General features: G+C 43.6%; 1 protein-coding gene and 1 long non-coding RNA gene across 2 annotated transcripts in view; one reads left to right on the forward strand and one right to left on the reverse strand.

The window, feature by feature from the left end:
• Positions 1–12,852: 12,852 nt before the first annotated feature.
• The window catches only part of LOC120222373, a 34,694-nt gene continuing 21,574 nt past the window's right edge, over positions 12,853–25,972 (reverse strand). Inside the window, exons 2-3 of the long non-coding RNA XR_005526026.1 lie at positions 13,050–13,225; positions 12,853–12,961 (exon numbers count right to left, since the gene is read on the reverse strand). This is a non-coding gene — a long non-coding RNA (uncharacterized LOC120222373). The remainder of the gene's footprint in view (positions 12,962–13,049; positions 13,226–25,972) is intronic.
• The window catches only part of LOC120222363 (zinc finger protein 84-like), a 54,237-nt gene continuing 41,457 nt past the window's right edge, over positions 13,193–25,972 (forward strand). The window contains 4 exon segments of the mRNA XM_039220161.1: positions 13,193–13,274; positions 13,570–13,662; positions 15,317–16,657; positions 16,660–16,932. Coding sequence (XP_039076092.1) covers positions 13,241–13,274; positions 13,570–13,662; positions 15,317–16,657; positions 16,660–16,932 — 1,741 coding nt within the window. The 5' untranslated portion in view covers positions 13,193–13,240.

Below are 25,972 nucleotides of genomic sequence, written 5' to 3' on the forward strand. Positions count from 1 at the left end.
TTGCAGGATTTAGGGGCTGCACTACTTATAGGTGAATACGCGGTTCTCACATAGCATTCCCTGATATGTGACCATCCGGGCATTGGTTAACCAGAATTGTCCTTTGTACTCCATTAGTGTCAATACTGAATGTAGCACTCAGAGTGTCAATTCTTGTCCCATAATTAACTTATCAGCCTCAGACACTAGGAGGGCCATGGCTGCAAGTGTCTGTAGGCAGGGTAGCCAGCCTTAGACAACAGAGTTGAGCTGCTTGGAGAGATATGCCAGCAGGCGGTGCCATGACCCCAACATCTGGGTTAGGACTCCCACCACACTGCCAGTACGTTCATGAATGTACAAGAAGAAGGGCTTGGACGTGTCTGGGAGCCCCAGACCAAGCACGTTGTAAGAGTCATAATCTTTGCTTCCGGCTTTCACAGGGTCAGAGCAGCTTGTTGGTGAGAGTTGAAAGTTACCTGGGCCTGCAGCTTTCGCAACAGGTCCTGGCCCATTGAAGCCACAGGGCAGTAGGGGAGGTACAGGAATTCATGGATGATTTTCATGGCGGCCTAAACTGAATTGCCAAGGCAGCAATTCAGTTTGCCTGATTGCCCATGGCCCCCACAACGGAGGCTTGTCTCTGTGAGAAGGGGCCCACGGGTTGAGTCACCACCAAGTGTTCTGCCCCAGTATCTACTAGGAAGTCAATGGGTCGACCTCCCACATCCATTCAGACCATAGGCCCTTGGGGGCCTAACAAAGTAGAGCCCAGCCTGTCTTAGTGCTCTTCCTAGGCCTCTATGGCAACTATCCCCACAGAATCATCTTCAGGAGCCCCATGGGGCTGTGATGCGGATTGGTGGCAGCCCAGGACCCCATGGCCCCTTTCTTTCTGCTTGGGTCCCTTCTGAGAATTACCGAGCCACAGCAGGCACTCGTTTTTCCAGTGGCCCTCCTGACGGCAGTGAGCACACTGGTTCCACCCTCACTTGGTCTTGGGCGAGATGATCCTCCCCTCCAGTCCCCGATTTGGTCCTGGCCCCGTCCCTGAGGGCCACCTTTCCAGGACTGTTCCGACCACTCTACCGAGGCAGCAACTAACAAGCCTGCCTTTTTCTGCATCTTCCAGCGTTCTTCCCTCCGTGCCACCTGGTTACTGTCGACAAACACCCTAGGTGCTACTTCCACCAACTGACTGGCACGCATGCCGGCGAAACCCTCTAGCTTTTGCAGCTTGGGCCAGATGCCCCCTTTGGCCTGACCTACGAAAGTCGCATTGACTATCTGCTGGTTAACGGGGGTCTCTAGATCAAAAGGGGTATAGAAACAAAATGTCTCACATAGTCTCTCAGAACTGGCTCGGGCTCTCCTCCGGTCCCTGGAGCACTTCAGATGTTTTACTCATATTCCCCTCCACTGCCCTTCCTTCATGCCATTTAGAAGGGCTTCTTGATACCGTTCAGTCCTTGTGAGCCCTCTATCTACACTTGAGTCATTTGCGTCCCATGTAGTGTCCTCCCCAGGGAAGTGAGCCTGAGCGTAAGCCTAGGTGTCTAGTGTCCCAGTCAGGACATGCTCCTCCAACCATTTTTGGGCCACCTGGGTAATTCCACAGTGCTTCTCTCTGTCAAAGATGGTCAGAAGGAGTTGGTAGCAGTCCATCCAGGTAGGTTTGTCGGTTTGAATTACGGACTGCATTAGTTCAATCATAGACTGGGGCTTCTCTGTATAGGAGGGAGTGTGGTGCTTCCAATTTAGGAGGTCCATAGTGGTAAAAGGTTGGTACACAAAAATATGTTGGCCTCCTCAGATCTGGCCTTTCTGATCATACATAATAAACAGGTCCCCTAGGTTCCCTATGGGGCTCGGTGGTGTTGCTGCAGGGAGGGACTGTCTCCGCTGGCCTGATCTTCTATGTGCCTTCCGGAAGGGGTGTATGAGGTTAGGACAAGTGGTCCAGGTGAGCCGGTCACATCTGGAGAGGCTGGTGGTGCTAGAGGTGGCGAGTCCCCAGGACTACGGGCAGGCTCTGGTGGGGTTTCAGCAGCCCGGGCGGCTAGAGGCACAGGTGGCAGTGAGGGGTACAGTGGGGCATATGGCGGTGAGGTCTCCTCAGGTTCTCCCAACAGTGTGGGTTTTTCAGGCTTGGGCTAGCATTTGGATGGCCGTGACACGAGCCATCATCATAACTCTACAGTTCTCCTCAATACAGACTTTTAGCCAAGGTGGCTAGGATAGCATCAGATCTTGCTAAGAATCAACGTAAGGGAATTGGTCGGGGTGGCCTGGGTCCCCCACAATGACCCTGAACACTCGCCAACTAGTTCCTTATCAAGTGAGCCCTCGGAGGGCCAGCCCACCCCGAACGATGGTAAGTCAATTTCACAGATTGTCCAGAGCTTTCCAGGAGTTAATCTCATGCCATAATCTCCTGAATGTTCCTTTTTGAAATTCTTCAACACACACCCTAGAGAAGTCGGTTTACTCTGTTTTTCACCCATTTCCTCCCCCTTAGAGACAAATTTCATGCACAAGAGGGGGAAAAGGAGGAAGGGAGGGACTAATCTGGACCAGATGCACAGTTACTTTGATGGTTTCTGGCCGCTCTCCTCTTGGAAATATTTTAGGCATTTCTTAGCCTTGCCAGGTTGAGTATCAAGCCCTGAGCCAGATAAGACTCCCATGGAAGTCTGACACCGCCCTAAGCCCATATGAGGTCCCCACGGAACTGTGTTGGAGACTCAACACTCTCTTCGGCCCAATGGTCAGGTGGGAAACTTTCCGCTGTCCATCTCATTCACACACAGTCGCTCAGGGACTCCAACCCACTTCCCAGTACCCAGTACCTTGGAGCTGCAGTCTCGTTCCTTACGGAACTACTCAGGTAACTCTGAGAGGCTCCCCTTTTGCCTCTTAGGGGCAGGTCTACCAAAACAAACCTGGGTTCTTACCAAGGTGACAGGCAGTGCTCCCTGAGCTGGTTCCTGGGCCTCGCCAGGTTCCATTGTGCATCCTTGCCAAGCAGTCCACTGATGCCAAACGAGGTCACTTCTCCCGGGGCTCCGAGGTTTGAGGTTTGCATCCCAGTGACAAAGGAGGTGGAAACACACTGCCTCTGAATCCCGGATGTGACCCCCAAGAACACAATTACCACCCAGTAAAGGTGAAGAGAGCAGTCTCCAGCCAATGTCCAGGTTGCAAGTTACATGTGGTTATGGACTCCTCGTCCCTCTGTGGAGCCAGTGACAAGGATTATTAGTTCTCTGAGAACTAGAGGCCAGAATTTCTAGAAGGAATAAATAAGACAACTCCAGGGAGAATAAAAAATTGTGCAAGAAAGGAAAAATAATCATAGTATAATACATGGCTGAGCTATGAGTAGTATTTATGTATTTATCATAATGTAAACATCAAATCTAATCCAATGAATATGACTCTGTTGGCGGCACCTGGGTGGCTCAGTTGGTTAAGCATCTAACTTGTTCTCAGCTCAGGTCATGATCTCCGGGTGTGTGAGTTCAAGCCCTGAACTGGGCTCTGCGCTGATGGTGCTGAGCCTGTTTGGGGTTCTGTCTCTCTTCTCTCCGCCCCTCCCCTGCTTGTTTTCTCTCTCCAAACAAACAAACATTTAAAAAAAATACATACAACTCTGTTGGAAAAAAGAGGAAGAGGAAATGCCTATGTGCAGAGGACTGTATTTGCAGGAGGGTTGTTTTGAAGTTTCCTTCATGATACATCTATGGATGATGTCCCCAAATAAAAATCCATTGTAAGTATATCCATCTTACTTATCAAAAATCTTTGAAACACTAAGAATCCTTTCAAAACTAACTCCTAAGCTTAAGAGTATTGCAAAATAAAACTGAGAACCATATGAGAGCAGTAATACCACTCCTAGATATCTACTCATCAACGCTGAAATGGTATGTCTTCAGGAAGGTTTACACAAGAATGTTCCTTTATTCATATAGCGCCAAATGAGAAACAATACAGATGTCAGTAAATATAAGAGAATGGAGGTAGAATTAATATGTATAAATGCTCTAATAGGATTAAGAAAAAGATAACCAATTTAAAATACTGAGGGAAATGGAAGTAAAAAAACACCTTATAAAATAAACTAAGATTTTTTATTCACTTTTCAAATGGCACAATTTAAAAGATTGATGAGGTGTTGAGAAAATGGACATTCTGATAGATCTGGCCTTTCTTGCTCCCATATGGAAGTGAGGATAATATTTAGGTTCACCATCTATAGCTTTCAGATCACTAAGATAATCTATTATGCCTAAAATAGTTTCCTGTTCAAAAAATGTGTATACACTTATTAAACATTACCTATTAGTTTTAGGATCAAATCCTTCAGGAAGGATAGCAACCAGTAAAGTGTATTCATTAATAGGGCAGTTTTGGACAACAATCTGGAATTATCTACCCAATTAAAATTTTTCATTCTGTTTGACTCAATTCCAATTATAATAACTTCACTAAAAATTAAATGTGAAAACATTTGAATTGAGATAAAGCCTGTTAAGAAATTTCTATGAACAATTTCCAGTCTTCTCAGCATTTCACCATCCTCCACCTTGGCGAACAGCGTTACCCCTCCCTCACTACTAGCTCTACCTACTGTGTCATCTTTCACCTTGGAGATGTCACCTAACGGCAACCAGCAATCCTGGGAGGAAGAGATCTTTTCCTTAAACTAAATTAGTTCACTCTGTGGCCACAGTAAGTCATGCTGCCTTTGTCATACTACTCTGGCTTTTCCAAGCCCTATATTATTGTTCTTCATAAGCTCTCCCTAAGATTCCTCCCCCTGCTTTCCACTCCCTAAAGGACGACTCCCTTTCACGTACGGACATGTGCACCCTGTTCAAAATGGCCATGCCTGCTGTAAAGTTTTGCTGCTTGCCAAGTTTTGCTGCCTTTGGCTTGGTGTGCCTCCGGCTTCCACGCAACGCATCGTCCCTTGCGTGGTTCACAACTGACGTAACGAGAGTAGTACGGTTATCCTGGGCGGAGAAAGAGGTCGTACGGCAGCTCATCCAAGATGGCGGCTCCCACATAACTCGGCCAATAGGGCGCCGCCATACTACCTCTTTGTGTCTTTGTCTAAAAGACTGAAAGCTGAACGGAATCTTCGTCGGTGGAAGGATGCCCCCGGCGTGGTGGTAGGCAACCCGGATGCCAAAGAAGTTAAACTTGACCTGGGAAGTGCAATAGTATCGTTTGTGAGTCTAAAGCCGGAGTGATGGACCGTGGCCCTTTCTACCAACCTAACTGGTGCGAGGAAGCTCTATTACGGGGTCTCAGTTTCATGTTCTGGGAGCGGAATCAGTTTGAGCTTGGTTTGTGGAGATTTGGAGTTTATGGGAAGGGAGGTTTTGGGTTGTCCGTGAGAGAAGCAAGCCGTTGTGGGGTGGGGAATGCATTCCATGCTTGAGGGAGCCGGATAGTGGGAAATGGTGCAGCCCTAGGGCTGGCGAGTGAGGGATTGGAGTGGACTGGAGAAAGGTGTTAGGACTTGGGGTATTGCTTTTGTGGGGGAGGTCAGTGACTGGGGCTGGGGTCTTGGAGGCAAATCAGTGACTGGTGTTACCTAGACGTTAGGTCAATGTTTGGAATGCACGTAGGGTTTGTGTCTTTCGGGTTAAGGTCATTGATTAGGGGCAAATGAGGAGAGGTCAGTGTTTGGGGTGTTCATGAAAGAAGTCAGGAATGGGAGTGTCTTTGGGGGTGGTCAGTGAATGGGGTTGCTGTGGTCAGTGTTTGGCCAGCTATGTTGTCTTTTTTTTTTTTTTTTTTAATCTTGTATTTATTTCTGAGAGAGAGAGAGAGAGTGAGCAGGGGAGGGTCGGAGAGAGAGGGAGACACAGAATCTGAAACAGGCTCCAGGCTCTGAGTTAGCTGTCAGCACAGAGGCCGACGCGGGGCTCGAACCTACGAACCGGGAGATCTTAACCTGAGCCGAAGTTGGACGCTTAACCGACTGAGCCACTCAGGCGCCCCCAGCTTTGTTGTTTTTGAGCGTTTCCAATGGTTATTTAATTTTTTCTTTTCTGAGATATAAAAGCAGCTATTTAAAAAATGTTTTTCTTTTCTTTCTTTATTGAACTTATTACTAATGTAATTACTAATTGATTCTTGTAGGTTTTCCAGGTAAGCGGAGTACCTGCAGGTAAATTTAATTCAGAGAAAAGATTATGGACTTTGGATTTGGGCAGACCTAGGTGTTTAACCATATTCTGCCACTTTACTATGTATACTTGGGCAAGTTTCTCAACTACTCTGAGATTCTGTTCTCATTTGTTAGAAAATAAAAAACAAAACAACAACAACAAAAAACCAGAACAGTACTAACTATTCATACAGTTAAAGATCACATGTAGGTACCCAAGATAGATTAGCAAGCACGATTCCAGTATTTATACCTGTTTCTCTGGATTTTTTAGGCTTTTAAAAATTTCTCACTGGACATTTTTCTCCCCTATTTCTTTGCAATGGTCTTTCTCTAACTGTGGATTTAGTTTTGAGTACACTTTCAGTAAAATTACATAATTTAGTGGTGATTGCTTTATTGTTTGTGTTTCTTTATTATAAAATAATTATGTTTATTGGGGTGCCTGGGTGGCTCAGTCCATTAAGTGTCCGACTTCGGCTCAGGTCATGATCTCATGGTTCGTGGGTTCAAGGCCCTCGTCAGGCTCTGTGCTGACAGCCAGCTCAGAGCCTGGAGCCTTTTTAAGATTCTGTATCTCCCTCTCTTTCTGACCCTCCCCTGTTCATGCTGTCTCTCTCTCTCTCTCTCTCTCTCTCAGAAATACATAAAAACATTAAAACATACATAAAATAATTATGTTTATTGAAAAATAAGTCATCAGGTAATACATATTACTTATTTTCTTTAGACTTTAGCAAACAAGTTTTAGATATATATGTATTTATGTATATCTAAAATACATATACACATACAAATAAGGACTCAAACAACTCAGAAAAATCTGTTATACTCACAGTTACAATTTCTATAATCCCCAGGTCCTGGCTTCCTGGGATAAAATAGTTTCTATGAAGGAAGGAAATGAAGGTATGAAGATCAACACTGCATCCTTGACTAGAGACCTTGAACTAGAGCTTCAGAAAAGAGCCCAGAATCAACAACAGAGCAGATATTAAACTTTCTGATGGTTCTAAGGACCCCAGAAAATGTCCAAGTCTCAAGTAAGTTATATATTTATATATATTTTTTCCCATTAGCCTTTCCAATGGGTTTGAGGAGGTTTAATAATACACATGTTAAAAGAATATGTTTATTCAGTATTTATGCGGACTACTCTATACCAGATAAGGCATGAAGAGATAAATGTCAGAATTTGGGGAGAAATAGACAAAGGATCAACTTCAAAGCCAGGTTGCAATCAGGATATGTAAATCATATGTTTATACAAATTGTTTTAAGTTAGAATATAGGGGATATCTGGGTGGCTCAGTTGGTTGAGCGGCCGACTTCGGCTCAGGTCATGATCTCACAGTTCGTGGGTTCGAGCCCTGCATCAGGCTCTGTGCTGACAGCTAACTCAGAACCTGGAGCCTGTTTCAGATTCTGTGTCTCCCTCTCTCTCTAACCCTCCCCTGCTCATGCTGTCTGTCTCTCTCTCAGAAATAAGTAAAACATTAAAAAAAAAAGTTAGAATATAGATCACAGCCCACAAAGTTCTAAATAGTTTGTAAAATTGAGCTACAAACTTTAGTATTTCCTGTTCCAGTTATCTATTGCTGCATAACAAGCCACTGTGAAACCGGGTGATATGCATTTAATTTTATCATCCTAATGGATTCAGTGGGTCAGAAAGTAAGACAGGGCCCTCTGGTGGTTCCTTAACATGTTCACGAGTTCCCAAGACCACCCTCAGGTTCAATGATTTGCTAGAAGAATTCAGAGTGCTCAGAAACATTGTTATACTCGCGATTATAATTTATTACAGCAAAAGGATACAGATTAAAATCAGCCACAGAGAAAGTCTTTATAAGGTCAGATCCAGGAGACACTAGGCAAAAGCTTCCAGTTTTTCTCTCTCTGTGGAGTCAAATGAGCAGTGTTGAATTTTCCCAGCAGTGATTTGTACCAACACATTGAGTATTGCTAATCAGGGAAGCTTACTCATGCCTTAGTTTCCAGGGTTTGGGGTTTTTGGAGAGAGAGAGAGAGAGAGAGAGATGCGCAAGAGCAGGGGGGGAGGGGTCAAAGGAGAGGGAGAGAGAATCTCAAGATTGACCTGGGGCTCGATCTCACAACCCTGAGATCATGACCTGAGTCCAAATCAAGAGTTGGACACCTAACCAACTGAGACACCCAGGCGCCATGCAGGGTTTTTATTTGAGTCGGTCATATAGGTAACACTGACTACATCAATGGCTGACTTTAATCTCCAGCCCTTTCAGTCAAACTGCTACAGTGTGGCCCAAGGCCCCCACCATGAATCACATTGATAGCATAGATCATCTGGTGCAGCCCAGGGCTCTCAGGTAAAGATATTTCAAGGGCTCAGAGATTACTTCTTATGAACAGGTAAGGATCAAACCTTTCTTTGGCATGTGCAGGGTGTGGACAACCCAGAGTGCTATGTTACTCCTTTATTGCACAGTTTGTCTCCCCACCATGATGTCTGGAACCTCGGCTGGGAAGTTTCAAAGGTTGGGGACTGGAATCCTCTGAAGGCTTCTTCATTCCCGTATCTGTTTTCCCGGAAGTCATGACTCAAAACACTAGGCTGAGCTGGGGCTGTTGGAGTATTTATGCATGACCTCCCAAGGTGGCTCAGGCTTCTCAGAGAATGATGCTAGATTCTGACAGAACCAGACTGAAACTACATGGCCCTTTCTGCATCATCACTTCTGCTGCAAACCCTTTGCTACAAGCAAGACCCTAAGACAAACTAGATTCAAGGGGAAGGGAATAGGTTCATCCTCTTGACGGGGGTAAGTAGCAAGGTCATGTTGCAGAAGGTTTTGGAATGGAACATACTATTGTGGTCATTTTTGGGAAATATAATCTGCATAGCTGTCAATAAAAAAAATTGTTGGTATGGGCACCTGGGTGGATCAGTCAGTCAAGCTGGTCATGATCAGGTCATGAGCTCTCTGTTCATGAGATCAAGATCTGAGTCAGGTTCTGTGCTGACAGCAAGGAGCCTGCTTGGGATTCTCCCTCTCTCTGTCTCTCTATCTCTCTGTCTCTCTCCCCCCCCCCCTTTTCCTTCCCTAGGCCCTTCCCCTGCTCATCTTTGTGCACTCTCTCAAAATAAATTACCTTAAAAAAATCATTGGTGATTTGCCTTGCCTTAAGGAGAAACCTCCTCTAAAAAAGTAGATAGTTCCTGTCACATAAGTAGGAAGAAATTTCTTTGGTGGGTATTTAGGTTAGATTGCTTAGTGCTCAGTGCCCTCTACGTATAGCAAACCACTAATAAAGCAGTGAGTTTCCTTTGATTATTTCTCAGCCATCTGCAGATAAGCCAGTGGTGTTATGCCAGAGCTGAACTCAGTGATCAGAGTGCTTCAGGGTTTCAAAACCATATAGCTCAAGTCCACAGCCTCCTGGTGATCTGACTTTGTTCAGTGATAACAACTAGATTATCAACAAGAATGGATGGATTCTGAGAGCGTCATTTGGTTTCCCACAAACAGCCCTCAAAATTCAGTTTTTTCTTTAAATCTGTGGTTCTCAACTCAGGATGATTTTGTCTCCCCAGGGGACATTTGACAATGTCTGGGACATTTTTTTTAGGTTTATTTATTTATTTTGAGAGAGACGGAGACATCATGAGTGGGGGAGGGGTAGAGAGGGAGAGAGAGAATCCCAAGCAGGTTCCGCACTGCCAGCTGCAGAGTCCAATGTGGGGCTTCATCCCATGAACTGTGAGATCATAACCTGAGCCAAAATCAAGAGTCTGACACTTAACTGACTGAGCCACCCAGGTGGCCCTCTGGGACATTTTTTATTGTCATAACTGTTAATGGGATCTAGTAAATAGAGTCCAGGGATGCTGTAAAACATCCTACAACACACAGTACAGGCCTCCATCACAAAAAGTTATCCAGCCCAAAATGTCAGTAGGGTTGGGGTTGAGAATCCTCAATCTATTAGCAAAGTCTTAGAGTGTTTCCTTCATAATCCTTTCACTACCCAAAATACAGGTGTCAACTCTCAGTCCATAGTTTATTTATTCTATTTAAAAAATTTTCCAATTATATCAGTAAAGCTTAAAATAGTCTCAATGTCTAAAGTTTCAAATAGTACAGAAGTTTCTAGAGCTAAACTCAGGGCACCTGTGTGGCTTAGTCGGCTAAGCCTCTGACTTTAGCTCAGGTCATGATCTCATGGTTCATGGGTTCGAACCCCGCGTCGGGCTCTGTGCTGACAGCTAGCTCAAAGTCTGGAGCCTGTCTTCCAATTCTGTATCTCCCTCTCTCTCTGACCCTCCCCTGCTCATGCTGTCTCTCTCTCTCTCTCTCAAAAATAAATAAAACATTAAAAAGTTAAAAAAAATAAAGCTAAACTCTTAAGTCCCTCATTGATCCTTTTTCACCACCCTCAAGATAAATAATCTAAAAAGTTATATGTATTGTTTTGGCTTTCTCTGTCAGCATTTACATATATAACTATGAATTTGTATATATTTGAGTTGGTGGTCCTTGGCCCACCCTTTGTCTTGATGATTCTCCAGAAGAACTCAAAAGGACTCAAAAAACCTGTTATACTCACAGTTGTGGATTATTACAGTGAAAAAATACAGATTAAAATCAGCAAAGGCAGGGGTACCTGCTTAGCTCAATTGGTTAATACCCAACTCTTAATTTTTCTATTTTAATTAAGCATCTGAGTCTTGATTTCAGGGTCATGAGTTCAAGTTCTGCATTGGGCTCAAGTCTGGGTGTGGAGCCCACTTAAAAAAATTTTTTTTAAAGTAAAATCAGCAAAGGCAAAAGGTACAGAGTAGCATCCAGGAGAGACCAGACACTAGCCTCCAGCTGTGCTCGCCCAGTGGAGTAGCTTGAATAGCGCTTAATTCCCCCTGCGATGATGTGTAGCAACAGGTGGGAAGAGTTGCCATACAGTGGGGCTCACCTGCAGCTTGGTGTCCAGGGTTGTATTGAGAGTCAGTCAACACAGGCATTCACCATACGTGACTGACCTCAGCTACTCAGTCTCCAGGGCCCCCAAATTCAAACTGATAGGGCTCAAGAATGTGGAAGCACCTGTATTGGGCAGGATATTTCAGGGGTTCAGAGGTTATCTGTCACCCAGGAGCAAATCAACAGCTGGCCTTCCTGAAGACAGGCCTTTCTTTGGAGTGTGCAAGGTTTGGGCAGCCCCGGCCTGCTGAGTCAGCCCTTTTCTGCACAGAACCTAATAGCCCATTGTCATAATTGAGATTACAGTTCATGTACTTTTTTTGTAACTGATTGAGGGCACTTAAGCCAGTACCTTGGAAGTCCATCCCTATCTACATTTCAGTAACAAAAAATATTACATGAACATTTTTTTTTGAGTGCTTACAGTGTGCTCTACCTGCTGTAAATTCACTCATTTGGTGTCACAGCTTAGGAAGAAATGTATTTGTGGTATTTTAAATGCATATGGCTTTTGGGGCGCCTGGGTGGCTTAGTCGGTTAAGCGTCCGACTTTCGCTTAGGTCATGATCTCGCGGTTCGTGGGTTCGGGCCCCGCGTCAGGCTCTGTGCTGACTGCCAGCTCAGAGCCTGGAGCCTGTTTCAGTCTGTGACNTTAATAGAGACCCTTTATCTTAAATCCCTCTATTCCTCAAAAGTTATATACTTTTTCCTTGACCTTTTCATCACTCTACCAGAATAGAAATGATGAAACTTGGGACATAAAATCATTAGCCAAAATTACCTCATGTATACTCAAATCATAATAGGATATGGATATTGAATGATTAGGATTTATGAATATCTAAAATATTTTTAACAGACTCTTTCCAATTTTTTTTTCCCAATTAGACTGATTCTTTAAAATGCAATATTTCAGTCTGTGACTCCCTCTCTCTCTGACCCTCCCCTGCTCACACTGTCTCTCTCTCTCCTAGAAATAAATAAAACATTAAAAAAAATAAATAAAAAATAAATGCATATGGCTTTTGATTGTGCTGTCATTCATGTTACAGCATGAACTCTTGTTTTCTTTCTTGTTTTATTTTACTGTGTAGTTTTGGGAGAGAGAGAGAGCGTGCATAAGCAGGGGAGGGGCAGAGATGGAGGAGGACAAAGAATCCAAAGCAGGCTCCACTGTGACAGCAGAGCCCATATGGGGCTCGAAATCAGGAACTGTGGGGTCATGACCTGAGCCTAAGTCAGACACTCAACCAACTGAGCCACCCAGGCACCCCTCACGTTACTTCTTTCTTGAATTATATGCACCTGTCTCCTTAATCCTCTAAAGTTCAACCTTTATAATTTTTCTGTTCCCCATTGGTGCCCACATGGTATGTATTTCTTTCTTGCCCTCTATAATGTATTGTAGTCTTGTGCACTTACATTCCTCTCTCTGCAAGCTAGTTTGCTTCTTCAAGGTAGAGGCGAGTCTTCCGTACAAAGGAATATCCAGTGAAGTATCTGACATAGAGGTGCATTCACATAGGTTGCAGGTGGTTCCTAGATTAAAGGATTTGAGGAAGCTCTAGTCTATGTCTCTTGTAACAGAGTGAATATGAACATCATGAATGATTGGAAGCACAAAAATAGGATATTTAAAATTTTTTTCTAATGTTTGTTTATTTTTGAGAGAGAGAGAGAGACAGAGCGTGAGCAGGGAAGGGGCAGAGACAAAGGGAGACACAGAATCCGAAGCAGGTTCCAGGCTCTGAGCTGTCAGTAGAGCCCAATAAAGGCCTTGAATCCGTGAACTGGGAGATGGTGACCTGAGCCAAAGTCGGGCGCTTAACCAACTGAGCCACTGCAAAGATAGGATATTTTAAGTAAAAAACTAATTTTTCCTACAAAATATAATGCAAAACTAGTCATAAAGAAGGCAAATGACTTACTGTAGGAAATATTAGGAAATATGATGCTTATCTTCATAGTAATAATAATTACAGTGATAATCCCTTTAGAATGAATAGGAATTTTCTGTTGCAGGTCTCACTCACTGTCATTGAAGGATGTGGCTGTGGTTTTCACGTGGGAGGAGTGGCAGCTACTGGACCCCATTCAGAGGAACCTGTATCAAGATGTGATGTTGGAAAATTATAGCAACCTAGTATCAGTGGGTAAGCAGGGCCTTCCCAGGGTAATGCAGGCTACCAGTCGCCTTTCTTTTCTCAGCAATGAAATGTGTGGAGCCTTACCAAATACCTTACATTTTTGAACTTGAGTTTCATACATCATAGATTTTAGCACATTCTGGCCTCTAACAGAGTGATTTTCTCTCGCTCCCAGAGTAAAAGGACTTTACTTGGCTAAGAGGCAAATTGTTCAGGCCCTTAATAACCTTCCCCGTTTTTCAGAGGCCTTATAAGCCCAAGTATGTGGATCCATGGATCTGCTATAATTTTCCTTGAGTAGGGTATCAAGTTACCAAAGCAGATGCATTTTACCAGTTGGAACAAGGACCACCATGGATAACAGAGGAAGAAATTCAGAGTCAGATTTATCCAGGTGAGTGAGAAGCTAACCCTGGGGCATAAATGGAAGTAAATTTCTATTTGGTCAGAAACGGGGAGGTACCTGTTGTTCAGAGAAGTCTTCTTGAAGTTTTTAAGCTCTGAGTGTGACTTAGAACAGGGACATAAGCTCCCACATACATTAATATTGACTCTACTTTTAAAAGATTTTTTTTTGTTTATCTCATTATTTTTTTTTAAACATAATTGTGAAGTTGGCTAACATACAACGTATACAGTTTGCTCTTGGTTTTGGGGTAGGTTCCCATGATTCATCACTTACATACAACACCCAGTGCTCATCCCAACATGTGCCCTCCTCAATGCCCATCACCCATTTTCCCCTCCCCCACCCCCCATCAACCCTCAGTTTGTTCTCTGTATTTAAGAGTCTCTTATGGTTTGCCTCCCTCCCTCTCAGTTTGTAACTATTTTTTTAAATGTTTATTTATTTTTGAGAGAGAGACACACAGAGAGCATGATTGGGGAGGGGCAGAGAGAAAGGGAGGCACAGAAACTGAAGCAGGCTCCAGGCTTTGACCTGTCAGCACAGAGCCCAATGTGAGGCTCGAACCTACTACCCGTGAGATCATGACATGAGCTGAAGTCTGGTGCTCAACCAACTAAGCCATCCAGACGCCCCTTGACTCTACTTTTTAAATCTCTCCTTATTAGGATTCTTTCACTTGGTTTTTATTTATTTATTTTTAATGTTTACTTATTTTGAGAAAGTAAGAGAGTGTGCGTGAGTAGGAGAGGGGCAGAGAGGGAGGGAGAGAGTGAGAATCGCAAGCAGGCTTCACATCATGAGCACGGAGTCCAACATGTGTCTCAGTCTCATGAACCATGAGATAATGACCTGAGCCAAAACCAAGAGTTGGATGTTTAACCGACTGAACCATCCAGGAGCCCCTTTTGCTTAGTTTTTATTTATTTTATTTTTTAAATGTTTTTTATTTATTTCTGAGAGAGAGAGAGACAGTGTGAGCAGGGGAGGGTCAGAGAGAAAGAGAGGTACAGAATCTGAAACAGGCTCCAGGCTCTGAGCTGTCAGCACAGAGCCCGATGCGGGGCTCGAACCCACGAACTGCAAGATCATGACCTGAGCCAAAGTGGGACGCTTAACCAACTGAGCCACCCAGGCGCCCCTTGCTTATTTTTTAAAAGAATACACTTCTGGGGGCACCTGGCTGGCTCATTTGGTAGAGTGTGCGACTTGATCGCAGGGTCATGAGTTCAAACTATGTGTTGGGCATGGAGCCTACTTTAAAAAGAAAAGTTTTAAAAAAATAAAAATAAAATAATACATTTCCTTCTCTTCTGTATTCGGATTAGATCCTACTCTAGTTTATCTTGGAACTTGCTGTCCTAATTAATCTTTCTCCTTGGCATCCTCAGTTTACCTGCCTTCTCCTCTTTGTCTGCCTAACCCACGGTTATAGCTTTCTTTTCTCATATACTCAGCATTCGTAAATTGTCCCTCTTCTCCTCATTTTCTAGTTTATTCCATTTTTTTCTCCTTCCACTTACAAATGTCTCAGACTTTCACTATATACCCAGTCTCATTTCCTCTTCCCTGCTTGGCCTTTGCTATGAAATTCCACTCCTTCTATTACATGCTCATTGTGGTTCATTGGTCTCCTTTCTAGACGACACCTGGCAAGTGGACACGGACACAGACTGGCACCAAGAAAACCAAGGCAACCTTGAAATTATGGAGAGTCACCACATAAATAATCCATTTAGAAAAATATTGTCTCTAAGCTTAAACTTTGATATCCCTTTAGCACAAAGATCCCATACATTTGACATACTTGGGAAACATCTGAAACCTAATGTAGAGTACACTCTTCAGAATAACAGCTATGCAAGAAACGAAGTGGAATTTAATGGCTACGACCAAGTAGTTCTTTTTACCAAGCCTGAGAAAATTCATACTGGAGAAAAATACAATGAATTTAATGAACATTTAAAGGCTTTCAGCCACGAGTCACACCTTATTAAACTTTGGAAGACTCGAGCAGGAGAGAAACAGTATAACTGCAGTGACTGCGGGAGAGTCTTTTCCCAGAAGTCAGACCTCGTTAAGCATCAGAGAACACACACAGGAGAGAAGCCCTATGGTTGCAGTAGATGTGAGAAAGCCTTCAGCCTGAAGTCCCACCTCATTTTACATCAGAGAACCCACACAGGAGAGAAACCTTACGAATGCAATAAATGTGGGAAAGCTTTTACGGATAAGTCATGCCTTAATAAACACCAGAGAACGCACACGGGAGAGAAATGGTTTGAGTGTCGTGTATGTCAGAAAAGCTTCAGTGATAAGTCACAACTCACCTCACATCAAAGAGCTCATACAGGAGAGAAGCCCTACAGGTGTGGTGAGTGTGAGAAGAGCTTCAGCAACAAGTCACAGCTCATTATTCATCAGAGATCTCACACAGGAGAGAAACCTTATGGTTGTGACGACTGTGGGAAGACATTCCCCCTTAAGTTTAGCCTCATTTTACATAAAAAAACTCATACAGGGGAAAAACCTTATGGATGCAGTGACTGTGGAAAAGCCTTCATCCAGAGATCTGAGCTCATTAGACATCAGAGAACTCACACAGGAGAGAAACCTTATCATTGCAGTGAGTGTGGAAAAGGCTTCAGTGTAAAGTCACTCCTCAATACTCACTGGAGAACTCATACAGGAGAGAAACCCTACGCGTGCAATGAATGTGGAAAAACGTTCTCCATCAAGTTTAGTCTCATCCTCCATCAAAGAACACATACGGGTGAGAAACCTTATGAATGCAGTCAGTGTCAGAAAGCTTTCACCCAAAAGTCACACCTCACTATTCATCAGAGGTCTCACACTGGAGAGAAACCTTATGAGTGCAGTGAATGCCACAGAGCCTTCAGCCGAAAGTCCTATCTCCTCATTCACCAGAGAATTCACTCAGGAGAGAAACCTTATGAATGCCTCCAGTGTGGGAAGACTTTCTCTCACAATTTAGCCTTATTATTCATCAGAGAGTCCATACAGGAGAGAAACCCTATGGATGCAGTGAATGTGGGAAAATGTTTCCTATCAAGTTCAGCCTCATTCTGCATCAGAAAACACATACAGGAGAGAAACCCCACGAATGCAGCGAATGTCAGAAATGTTTTGCCCAGAAGTCACATCTTATTATTCATCAAAGAACTCACACAGGAGAGAAACCTTATGGATGCAGTGACTGTTGGAAAACTTTCTCCCACAAATTCAGCCTCATTTTACATCAGAAAACTAACTCATAGAGGAGAGAAATCATGAATAAATATCCAAGACTCGTCATTGAAGAGTGCATGGCTCATTACACCAGGGTTTACATGGAGAAAACCTAAAAGCTACCAATGTAGACGTGCCTTTTTTTTCCCCCCAAACTCACACCTCATCGCCTATAAGAGAATTGTACTGGGTAGAATGCCAGACAGCAGGAAACCCCTTCCCCAATACATGTCAGCTGAATGTAGCCCAGAGGGAACAAATAGGGAAGATCTGTGTGTGTGTGTATTGATTGTGAGAATGTTGTTGGCATGAAATCTTGCTACACTGATAATTAGAGAATTGACACTGAGGGAAAAAATTCTATGAATCTGAGGAATCATCTTTCATGGGTGTCATTTTATGAGGGATGTCATATTCTGTAACTGTGACATAATAAACAATTATGGAAAGTATTAAGTATGTAAATATACTTGTCAGAAAATAGAGAAAAATTATATCCAAACTATGTAAGAATATGGGTTTTACATCTATTTTTACTCTTAAAATGATTGTTCATAATTAGGAATTGTATGTGTTAGTATCACAATTGGGACTCCCTAGTACACATACTTAAACGTACACAAAACTTGCCAATAGAGTATTTGCACTGAATTTTTATATCATTACATACGTTGTAATTGAACTACATGGTTCATTACTTTAGTAAGAAATCTTAATAAAATACTGACTATCTCCTCCTCTGCCACCCCACCATTTGCTGGTATTTGTAAATGGGGCTGGAAGATTTTGAATGTTTCTTGAGTAAAACATATTTTCATCAATTCCAAGATAGAAATTTTTTCCCCACCTAATTAAAAATGATGTTAGAATGGAGCATCTACAGTTGATGGTTTGACATTTTTATTTTTTTATTCAAAAATAATTTTTTTAATGTTTATTATTTTTGAGCGAGAGAGAGACAGCATGAGTGGGGGAGGAGCAGAGAGAGAGGGAGACACAGAATCTGAAGCAGGCTCCAGGCTCTGAGCTGTCAGCACAGAGCCCAACGTGGGGCTCAAACTCACCAACTGAGAGATCACGACCTGAGCAGAAGTCGGCATTTAACCAACTGAGCCACCCAGGCGCCCCGACATTTTTAAATTAAAAACATTTTATATGTTTATTTTTGAGAGAGAGACAGAGATAGAGCATGAGCAGGGGAGGGGCAGAAAGAGAAGGAGACAGAGAATTCAAAGCAGACTCCAAACTTTCAGCACAGAGCCCAAAGTGTGGCTCAAACTACGAACCATGAGATCATGACCTGAACCGAAGTCGGTCACTTAACCAACTGAGCCATTTAGGCGCCCCAACATATTTAAATTTTTTAATGTTTTTATTTTTGAGAGAGAAGTAGAGTGTGAGTGGGGAAGGGGCAGACACAGAATCCAAAGCAGGATCCAGGCTCTGAGCTGTCAACACAAAGTCCGATAAGAACTCAAATTAGTGAACTGCGAGATCATGACCTGAGCTCAAGTCAGACGGTTAACCGACTGAGCCACCCATGAGCCCCTATGGTTTGACATATTTAAATAGAGAACTTAGTACATAAAATAATGGTGCATCACACAATCAAAGGTATTTTAGATTGGATGAAATACAGAAGTATCTTCAATAAAGAATTTTGTTTTTTTCTAAGCTGATCAGATATTTAGGGTTGGAAGATGATGAGTACTCCCAAGCTGTATACCCCTGTGAATTTTAAACAGTTTGAGAGATAGTCCCTGATATTAGAGACAGTAATTAAATACTAGCTTTGGTCCTGGTATTGCTTGTTTGGACAATGTAACTTGTTTCCATAATCGAATAAAATAGGCTTCTATTTTCCCTACACTGTACAAGGTATGCTTCCCTTTTGAAAGAGTGTATGTGAAACTTTAGAGGTGTTATTAATCAATCCCTCCCTAGAATGTAGCTGTAAAGTGTCATAAGTTATTTTCTTCGTAAAAAATGTTTATTTTGAAAGACCGCGCGAGCTGGGAAGGGGCAGAGAGAGAGGGAGAGACAGCATCCCAAGCAGGCTCCACACTGTCATCATGGAGCCCACTGTGGAACTCGATTTCATTGACGGTGAGATCATGACCTGAACTGATATCATGAGTCAGATGCTCAACCAACTGGAGCCACCCAGGCACCTCCTAATGGGAATTAAACTCTAAGATACAATGAGCTTGGGGCACCTTGGCTCAGTCAGTTAAACGTCTGACTTTGGCTCAGGTCATGATCTCATGATTCGTGGGTTCGAGCCCCGTGTCGGGCTCTGTGCTGACAGCTCAGAGCTGGAGCCTGCTGCAGATTCTGTGTCTCCCTCTCTCTCTCTAAAATAAACATTTTTTTAAAAATACTAAAAAAAAAAAAAAAAGATACAATGAGCTTAAACCAAAGTAGGTTTCCTTTCCAAGGACATTGTTTTACATTAAGATGGAGGAAGTGCAACTACAGCAGGTACCCAGTTTAAGGTGATTGAATGGACTCCCACAGCTCCATGACTTACATTTACATAAGACTCCAATAAAGACAAAAGCTACAACATAGCCTGAGAAAAAATAAAGCAGGTAAACCTCAAGGTGCCCTGCAACATGCAGCCACAGATCCCAGGGATCTTTTTCATTCACAGAACACGGTCTCTAAACCATAAGTCCCCAACACATATGTGAAGTATCTCAGTTCCAGGGAAATCAAGGCACAAGTTTACTCAGGGGTCTTTTATACTCACTGGTCACACAACCCCAAACAGCCTTTGTAAAGGGCGTAAATCCTCCATCTCTAGGTTTTCAATAAGCAACGTAAACTGGGTGGTATCCCTACCATAAGCGGTACAATATAGCAAGAGAAAAGTCAGAAGGGCTCACATTAATCCCAGGGACAGACTTTCTATCCCAAACCCAGGAACTAACAGTCTTGCACATGGGGAAGGTTTGCAAATCTTGAGAGTGCGAAGGGTGATAGTGACATGTCAACTACAATGTGATATTATAGCCAGCAAAATAAATACTACCATTCTACTGTCTGCCTTCCCAAAGGCTTTGTTCAGGAATGACTGGAAGCTCTCCATTGTCTCAAGTGTAAAGCCTGAGAAATTGACAAGAGCACTATTCTTTTGAAGAGAGAGATTCTTACCTGTGAGCCCCAGAAGCATTTTAATGAATGAAGACTCTTCATACACCCAAGGTCCCACCCCAAACCACTTTTCCAATAGGAAAGTCACTGTACCTACAGTGAGATAAGTACTTCCCAACTTTCCCTTGCTATGTTCGAAATATTAAAAGGGGTCTCTTGTAGAGGAAGATCCTCCTCACCACAAAGGTGGAAAATATGTGACTCATCTCTCCTCATCCTTGCTCGCTCTGTCAGTCAAACCCCATTTGCAGGGAAAGAACTACTATCAGGGACCAACCAAAGTATAGCAATGCTATTCTCACTACTCTCTCAAATTTTAATTCTAAACCTAAACTATCATTAAAACATCTAAAGCATCTGGATGCCTGGGTGGCTTCGTCAGTTAAGCGTCCCACTTAGGCTCAGGTCTTGAGCTCACTGTTTGTAGGTTTGAGCCCCACATTGGGCTCTCTGCTAACAGCTCAGAGCCTGGAGCCTGTTTAGGATTCTGTCTTTCTCTCTGCTCCTATCCCTCTCGCACTCTGTCTCTATCTCTAAATAAACATTACAAAACAAAACAAAAAAAACATGTAAGGTTACATAAACGATGTCTTTCTTGACAAACCCAGTGGGAATCTTGTCATTTGTGACTCAATCCTATTTCACTATGATGTGAGAAAGATAGCTAGTGATCATATTGCTGACCCCATCGCTTCTCTCCCAACTAGCCATGGCTTGTCTGGGGTCCAAGGGAAGTGTAACAGTGACAAAAGACTACTCTGAGCTTCAGAATCTTTATCTTTTTCACCTTGTACTGACTATCAGCATTGTAGGGGCTGGTGCAAAAACATGTCAAGCCCATGTTAAAAAGAATAAAGTTTTCCATGATTTCTTCTCACAACATGGTACAGGCCCCTCCAAGTTTACTTCCGCATCCTATCATAACAGGTAACAGCCCTAAAACTGACAGTGGGCTTTTGGAAGAACTGGCATGTTGAAGAAATATCTGTAGAGGACTTACCTGGTGGTGGTCTCCTTGTGGACTCTTGTTACTGCATGGATTCAGGTGCTCTTGGTATTTTGACATCAAGACTTGCCCTATACTGAGCATCAGATTATATAAACCCAAGGATTACTGGTTTATCTCAAAATTCCCCAATCATTAGAATAATCTTGATGAATGGAAGGCATATATTGATGCTGGATGGAGGGTACACAGGAATAAAGAATTTTATTTTTTATATGACTCAAGTTTTTTTTTTTTTAATGAAAAATAAAAGCAACGAACACATAGTCCAGAAAGCTGTAAAAAACTACCATAAGACAGAAGGCAGATGTATACATTTGACATTACTGATTAACCCACCATCCCTTAAGCTGATATCCAGGCTGGCTCACCTGTGTGAGTGAGGCTACCCCAGTGTACGTGAGTTTTAGAAGACGTTGCAAAATGCTATTAAAATCACTGACTTGTCCTGTAATCCAGCAATTTAGCCATGAGGTCCTTGGTTTTGTCAGCATTAAGTATGCGTTTCCAATACAGATCAGACTCTCTGATTTAAATGCTATAAAGTTTCTAGGGCCTGCAGTCAGTCTTATGCACAATTGCATCTCCATTCTTTCTGACATTTTCATTTTTCATACTCCCATTAGTTCAGTCCTTGTACAGGGCTGTGATAGTCATTAGGGCCAGCTGTTCACGAATCTTCCTCCCTTGGGACACACAGAAGGACTGTATTTCTCCATGTATTTGAAGTTACATATCACCATGGGATAGGCTTGGTTGACTTATCAGTAGAAGCCTTAGCCACTTTGTACTCTTCTGTCTTTTGGGTCCATCTCTCCCAGTAACCAGTGATATTCCAGGCAGGAATACGCAGGCAACCCAGGCAACCCACACGCACATGGAATATGAGTGAGAAGTATATCTTGTTGTTTTAAGTCACAAATATTTTAGGGTTGTTTTTATTAGATGTAAGGTAACAGATGCTCACTCAGTCTGGAAATCCTGTTAATAAATTCATTGGGGTGCCTGGATGGCTCAGTCAGTTAAATGTCTGACTCTTGATTCACCTCAGGTCATGATCTCGAGCCCCACACTGGGCTCTGAACTGACAGTGTGGAGCCTGCTTGGGATTCTCTCTTCCTCTCTCTCTGCCCCTCCGTTGCTCTCTTTCTCTCTCAAAATAAATAAACATTAAACTAAATAAATAAATTCATTCATTCATTTGTAGCTCTCTATGGACTTAAAAAAAAGTCCAATCTCCTTAATATGCTATGCAAGGACCTTGTATTACTATCTGTTGTGTAACCAAAAAGCATCCCAAACAAGTTTGTATAATCCTCACAGGCCAGTCCTAAAATTCTCACAGGAGACAAACTGCCAAAAAATATCTCAAGCAATTCTAACACAGAAATATGATGGGGCTTTGGCTCTACTTGATAACAAACAAGATTTACTCTGAATCAATAGTAATTAATATTTTGCAGTGTCAAGCACAGGGACAGAGACATATTACAAATTGTAAAATAGAGCTCAGAAATTTATCTATACATATAGAAATTGGATATGGATATCTAAGATGGCATTACAAGCCAGTGCAAAAAGGGGTATTATTCAGAGTTAGTTAAAATCAAGGTTAAGGGTACTGTCCTCAACCACCAGCTACAAGTTCAGGGGCTGCCAGGGCTACTCTCACCTTTGACCAACTGGCTACCAATTAAAGGTATTGTCCTCACTTCAGCCACTAGCTACAAGTTCAGGGGTGGCCAGGGCCACTCTCACCTTTGACCAACTGGCTACAAATTTAGGAGTTCCCATACCCACCCTCAGATAAGAAGGACTTACAGGGGTGCCTAGGTGATTCAGTTGGTTAAGTGACAGACTACTGATTTCGGCTCAGGTCATGATCTCAAAGTTCATCAGTATGAGTCCACTGTTGGGCTCCACGATGATAGTGCGGAATTTGCTTAGGATTCTCTCCCTCCCAGTCTCTCTGCACCTCTCTCACTCTCTTTCTCAAAAATAAATGAACTTGAAAAAAAGAGAAAGACTTAGAAAACTTACAGAACACCTAATGTCCTATTCTTATTCTAGTTTTCTTTTTATTTTTGTATATATGTTTTTTATTTCTAGGTGAGAGAGAGAGAAGGACAGCGTGAGCAGGGGAGGGTCAGAGGGAGAGGGAGTCACAGACTGAAACAGGCTCCAGGCTCTGAGCTGGCAGTCAGCACAGAGCCCGATGCGGGGCTCGAACCCACGAATCGCGAGATCATGACCTAAGTGAAAGTCGGACGCTTAACCGACTAAGCCACCCAGGCGCCCCTCTTATTCTAGTTTTCTAAAAGCATAAAAATACAAATAAGAACGACCCAAAAAAGACACATAGAGAAAAGTCTGTAAGGTTGTAAACCTAAATCTTCCATCACCCTTCAAGATGCATTACCCACCCAGCACTGAGAAATGACATACTCAAAAGAATATTGCCAACCAGGGAATTTCATCTGAGCTTCCTATCCAGAGGTCTAATTTGGGTTTTATTATATAGACATTATTGATTTGGGGTTGAACTCAATCTCTAGCCTCCACTACCTCCCTGGAGGTCAGATTGGTTGGTTTCTTTGGCTGGCCAGCTCCTATAGTGAGTCATCTCCTTAGCAGAAACTACCTTTGGGGCCTCTGGGGGCCCTTCATGTATAATAAGATACCCCTATCACTCAGGAAATTCTAAGGGTTTAGAGATAACCTCTTAGGAACCTGGGACAAAGGCTAGCCAAACTCTTTATGCTAGTTATTTTTAAAACAATGCGAAGACACCCTACACAGGTCAATGCTTCATGTATTAGACTAAAAGTCAGGAAACTTATTTGATACAGGGCCACATAGTATTTTAGGCTTTTCAGGCCACAATCTCCATATATTTAACCCTTTGAAAATTTAAAAGTCAATCTTAAAGGCAAGTCAAACAGGCTGTGGGCTGGATTTTGCCCATAAGATGCTGACCTCTGGAACCCTAAAAGTTTTAGAAGAGAATACAAGTGAATGTCTTTACGATCTTAATGAGGGGAAGGGTTTTTTTTTTTTTTTTTTTTAAAGACTAGGTAGAAACTACAACAGGAAAGATTGTTAAATTTCAGCTACATTAAAATTAGATATTCCATCTAACATACGTCAAAAACAGTAAAAACAAGTTGCACACTGAGAAAATCTTTTTGTAATGCTTAGCTGAAAAAGGATGAAAATTTAAGATTATATAAAGAACTCTTACAGATCAGTAAGAAAATGACAAGAGTAAAAAACCAATAGGCAAATATTCACAGAAGATACAACTCTCTCAACAGCTAATTAACATGAAGATCCCTTTTTTTGTTTAATTTAATCTCTAAACCCAACATGGGGCTCCAACGAACTCCCCACTTGGAGAACAAGAGTCGCATGCTCCTCAGCCAGCCAGCCAGGAGCTCCAATGAAATTACATTTTAAATTGGAAGCAGACCAATTTGTGGATGAGCCGATTCTCAAATTTTATTTCTTTGATCTTCTCAAAATAGTTCACAGCAACTCCTATTGGAATGGATAGTTTTAACAGCTTTTGGAGATTTTCATAAAGTTACAGCTGGCCGATTTCTATTGTCTGAAAAGTTCGGAGCACTCGATTTGTCCGTCAGAGCTCACGGCCGCAGCACGTGGGACAGCCGGGCCTAGAGCGCAGAGAACGCGCGCCTGCGCGCCGAAGTGGCAGAACAGCACGCAGAGGCTCCAGAATCCTTGGAGGTTCCAGTAACGTTAGTTGCAAGCAGCGGGCGTTAAGGCCTGACGACACTGCCATCAAGAATGCTGGGGCGCCTGGGTGGCTCAGTCGGTTAAGCGTCCGACTTCGACTCAGGCCATGATCTCACGGTTCGTGGGTTTGAGCCTCTCGTCGGGCTCTGTGCTGACAGCTAGCTCAGAGCCTGGAGCCTGCTTCAGATTCTGTCTCCCTCTCTCTCTCTCTCTCTCTCTGACCCTCCGCTGCTCACGCTCTCTCTCTCTCTCTCAGAAGTAAACATTTAAAGAAAAAAAGGATGCTGGTGCCTGATTTCTTCAAACCATTTGCACCACACTGCTGAAGCTACGACAGCGTCACAGCTGCTTTTGTATCCAGTTATTTCATAGCCCATACTTCCAAATTTCAACACTTGGTGTTTTCCAAACAGGTCTGGAACAAAAGGCAACCTTGGCAATGAATTTATATCGTGACCCTCGGACACACCTTCCAAGCCTAACCTCAATGGCTGGGATGCCCACTAGTTCCAGCCGAGCGGACCCTTCCCCTTCGCCCCCTTCCCGGTTCCACGGACTTCTGACATTCCGCCTACACGGCCGCGCTCACAGGCCGCGCGTTTCCCACAGTTTCCCAGGCGTCCGTGCAGCTTGCGCAGCGATGTTCGCAAGCCCCCCCTCAGCGCCGCGGCCCAGGTAGGCGGCAGTGCCGGCACCGGAACTCCCCCGGTGAGCGGCGGGATGACGGCGCCGGCGGACGACCTCCAGGCAGCGCGCGTGCGCCCAGGGAGTCGCCGGAAGTGGGGACGCTCGCGCCCGCGCGGCTGCTGTTGCCGGTGCGGTGAGAACTAGGCGCGCGGCCGGGCAGGACGAATTCGCAGAGGTGAGGCGTGGTAGTCGGAGATCGCGGTGCAATCCGGGGAAACCCACATCAGCGTGCGAGTCCTTCGGTTTAAGAGCTTAAGGAGGGGAGAGGTTCCGCGGCGGTGCGTGGCTCTGAGGTTGCGATGACTTTGCTGCCCGGCTCGGGGGACTGGCATTCAGGCTCTGTGGAGGTCAAGGACTGAGAGACTCGTGAGGTCAGAGGTTGGGGTCTGTGCGGGTCCCTGTGCCAGGGGCGCTCCTGGGTTGAGAACTGGAGGGGAGGGAGTA

Source organism: Hyaena hyaena, unplaced genomic scaffold (genome assembly GCF_003009895.1).
Source record: "Hyaena hyaena isolate Hyena2069 unplaced genomic scaffold, ASM300989v1 scaffold_871, whole genome shotgun sequence".
Lineage (NCBI taxonomy): Eukaryota > Metazoa > Chordata > Mammalia > Carnivora > Hyaenidae > Hyaena > Hyaena hyaena.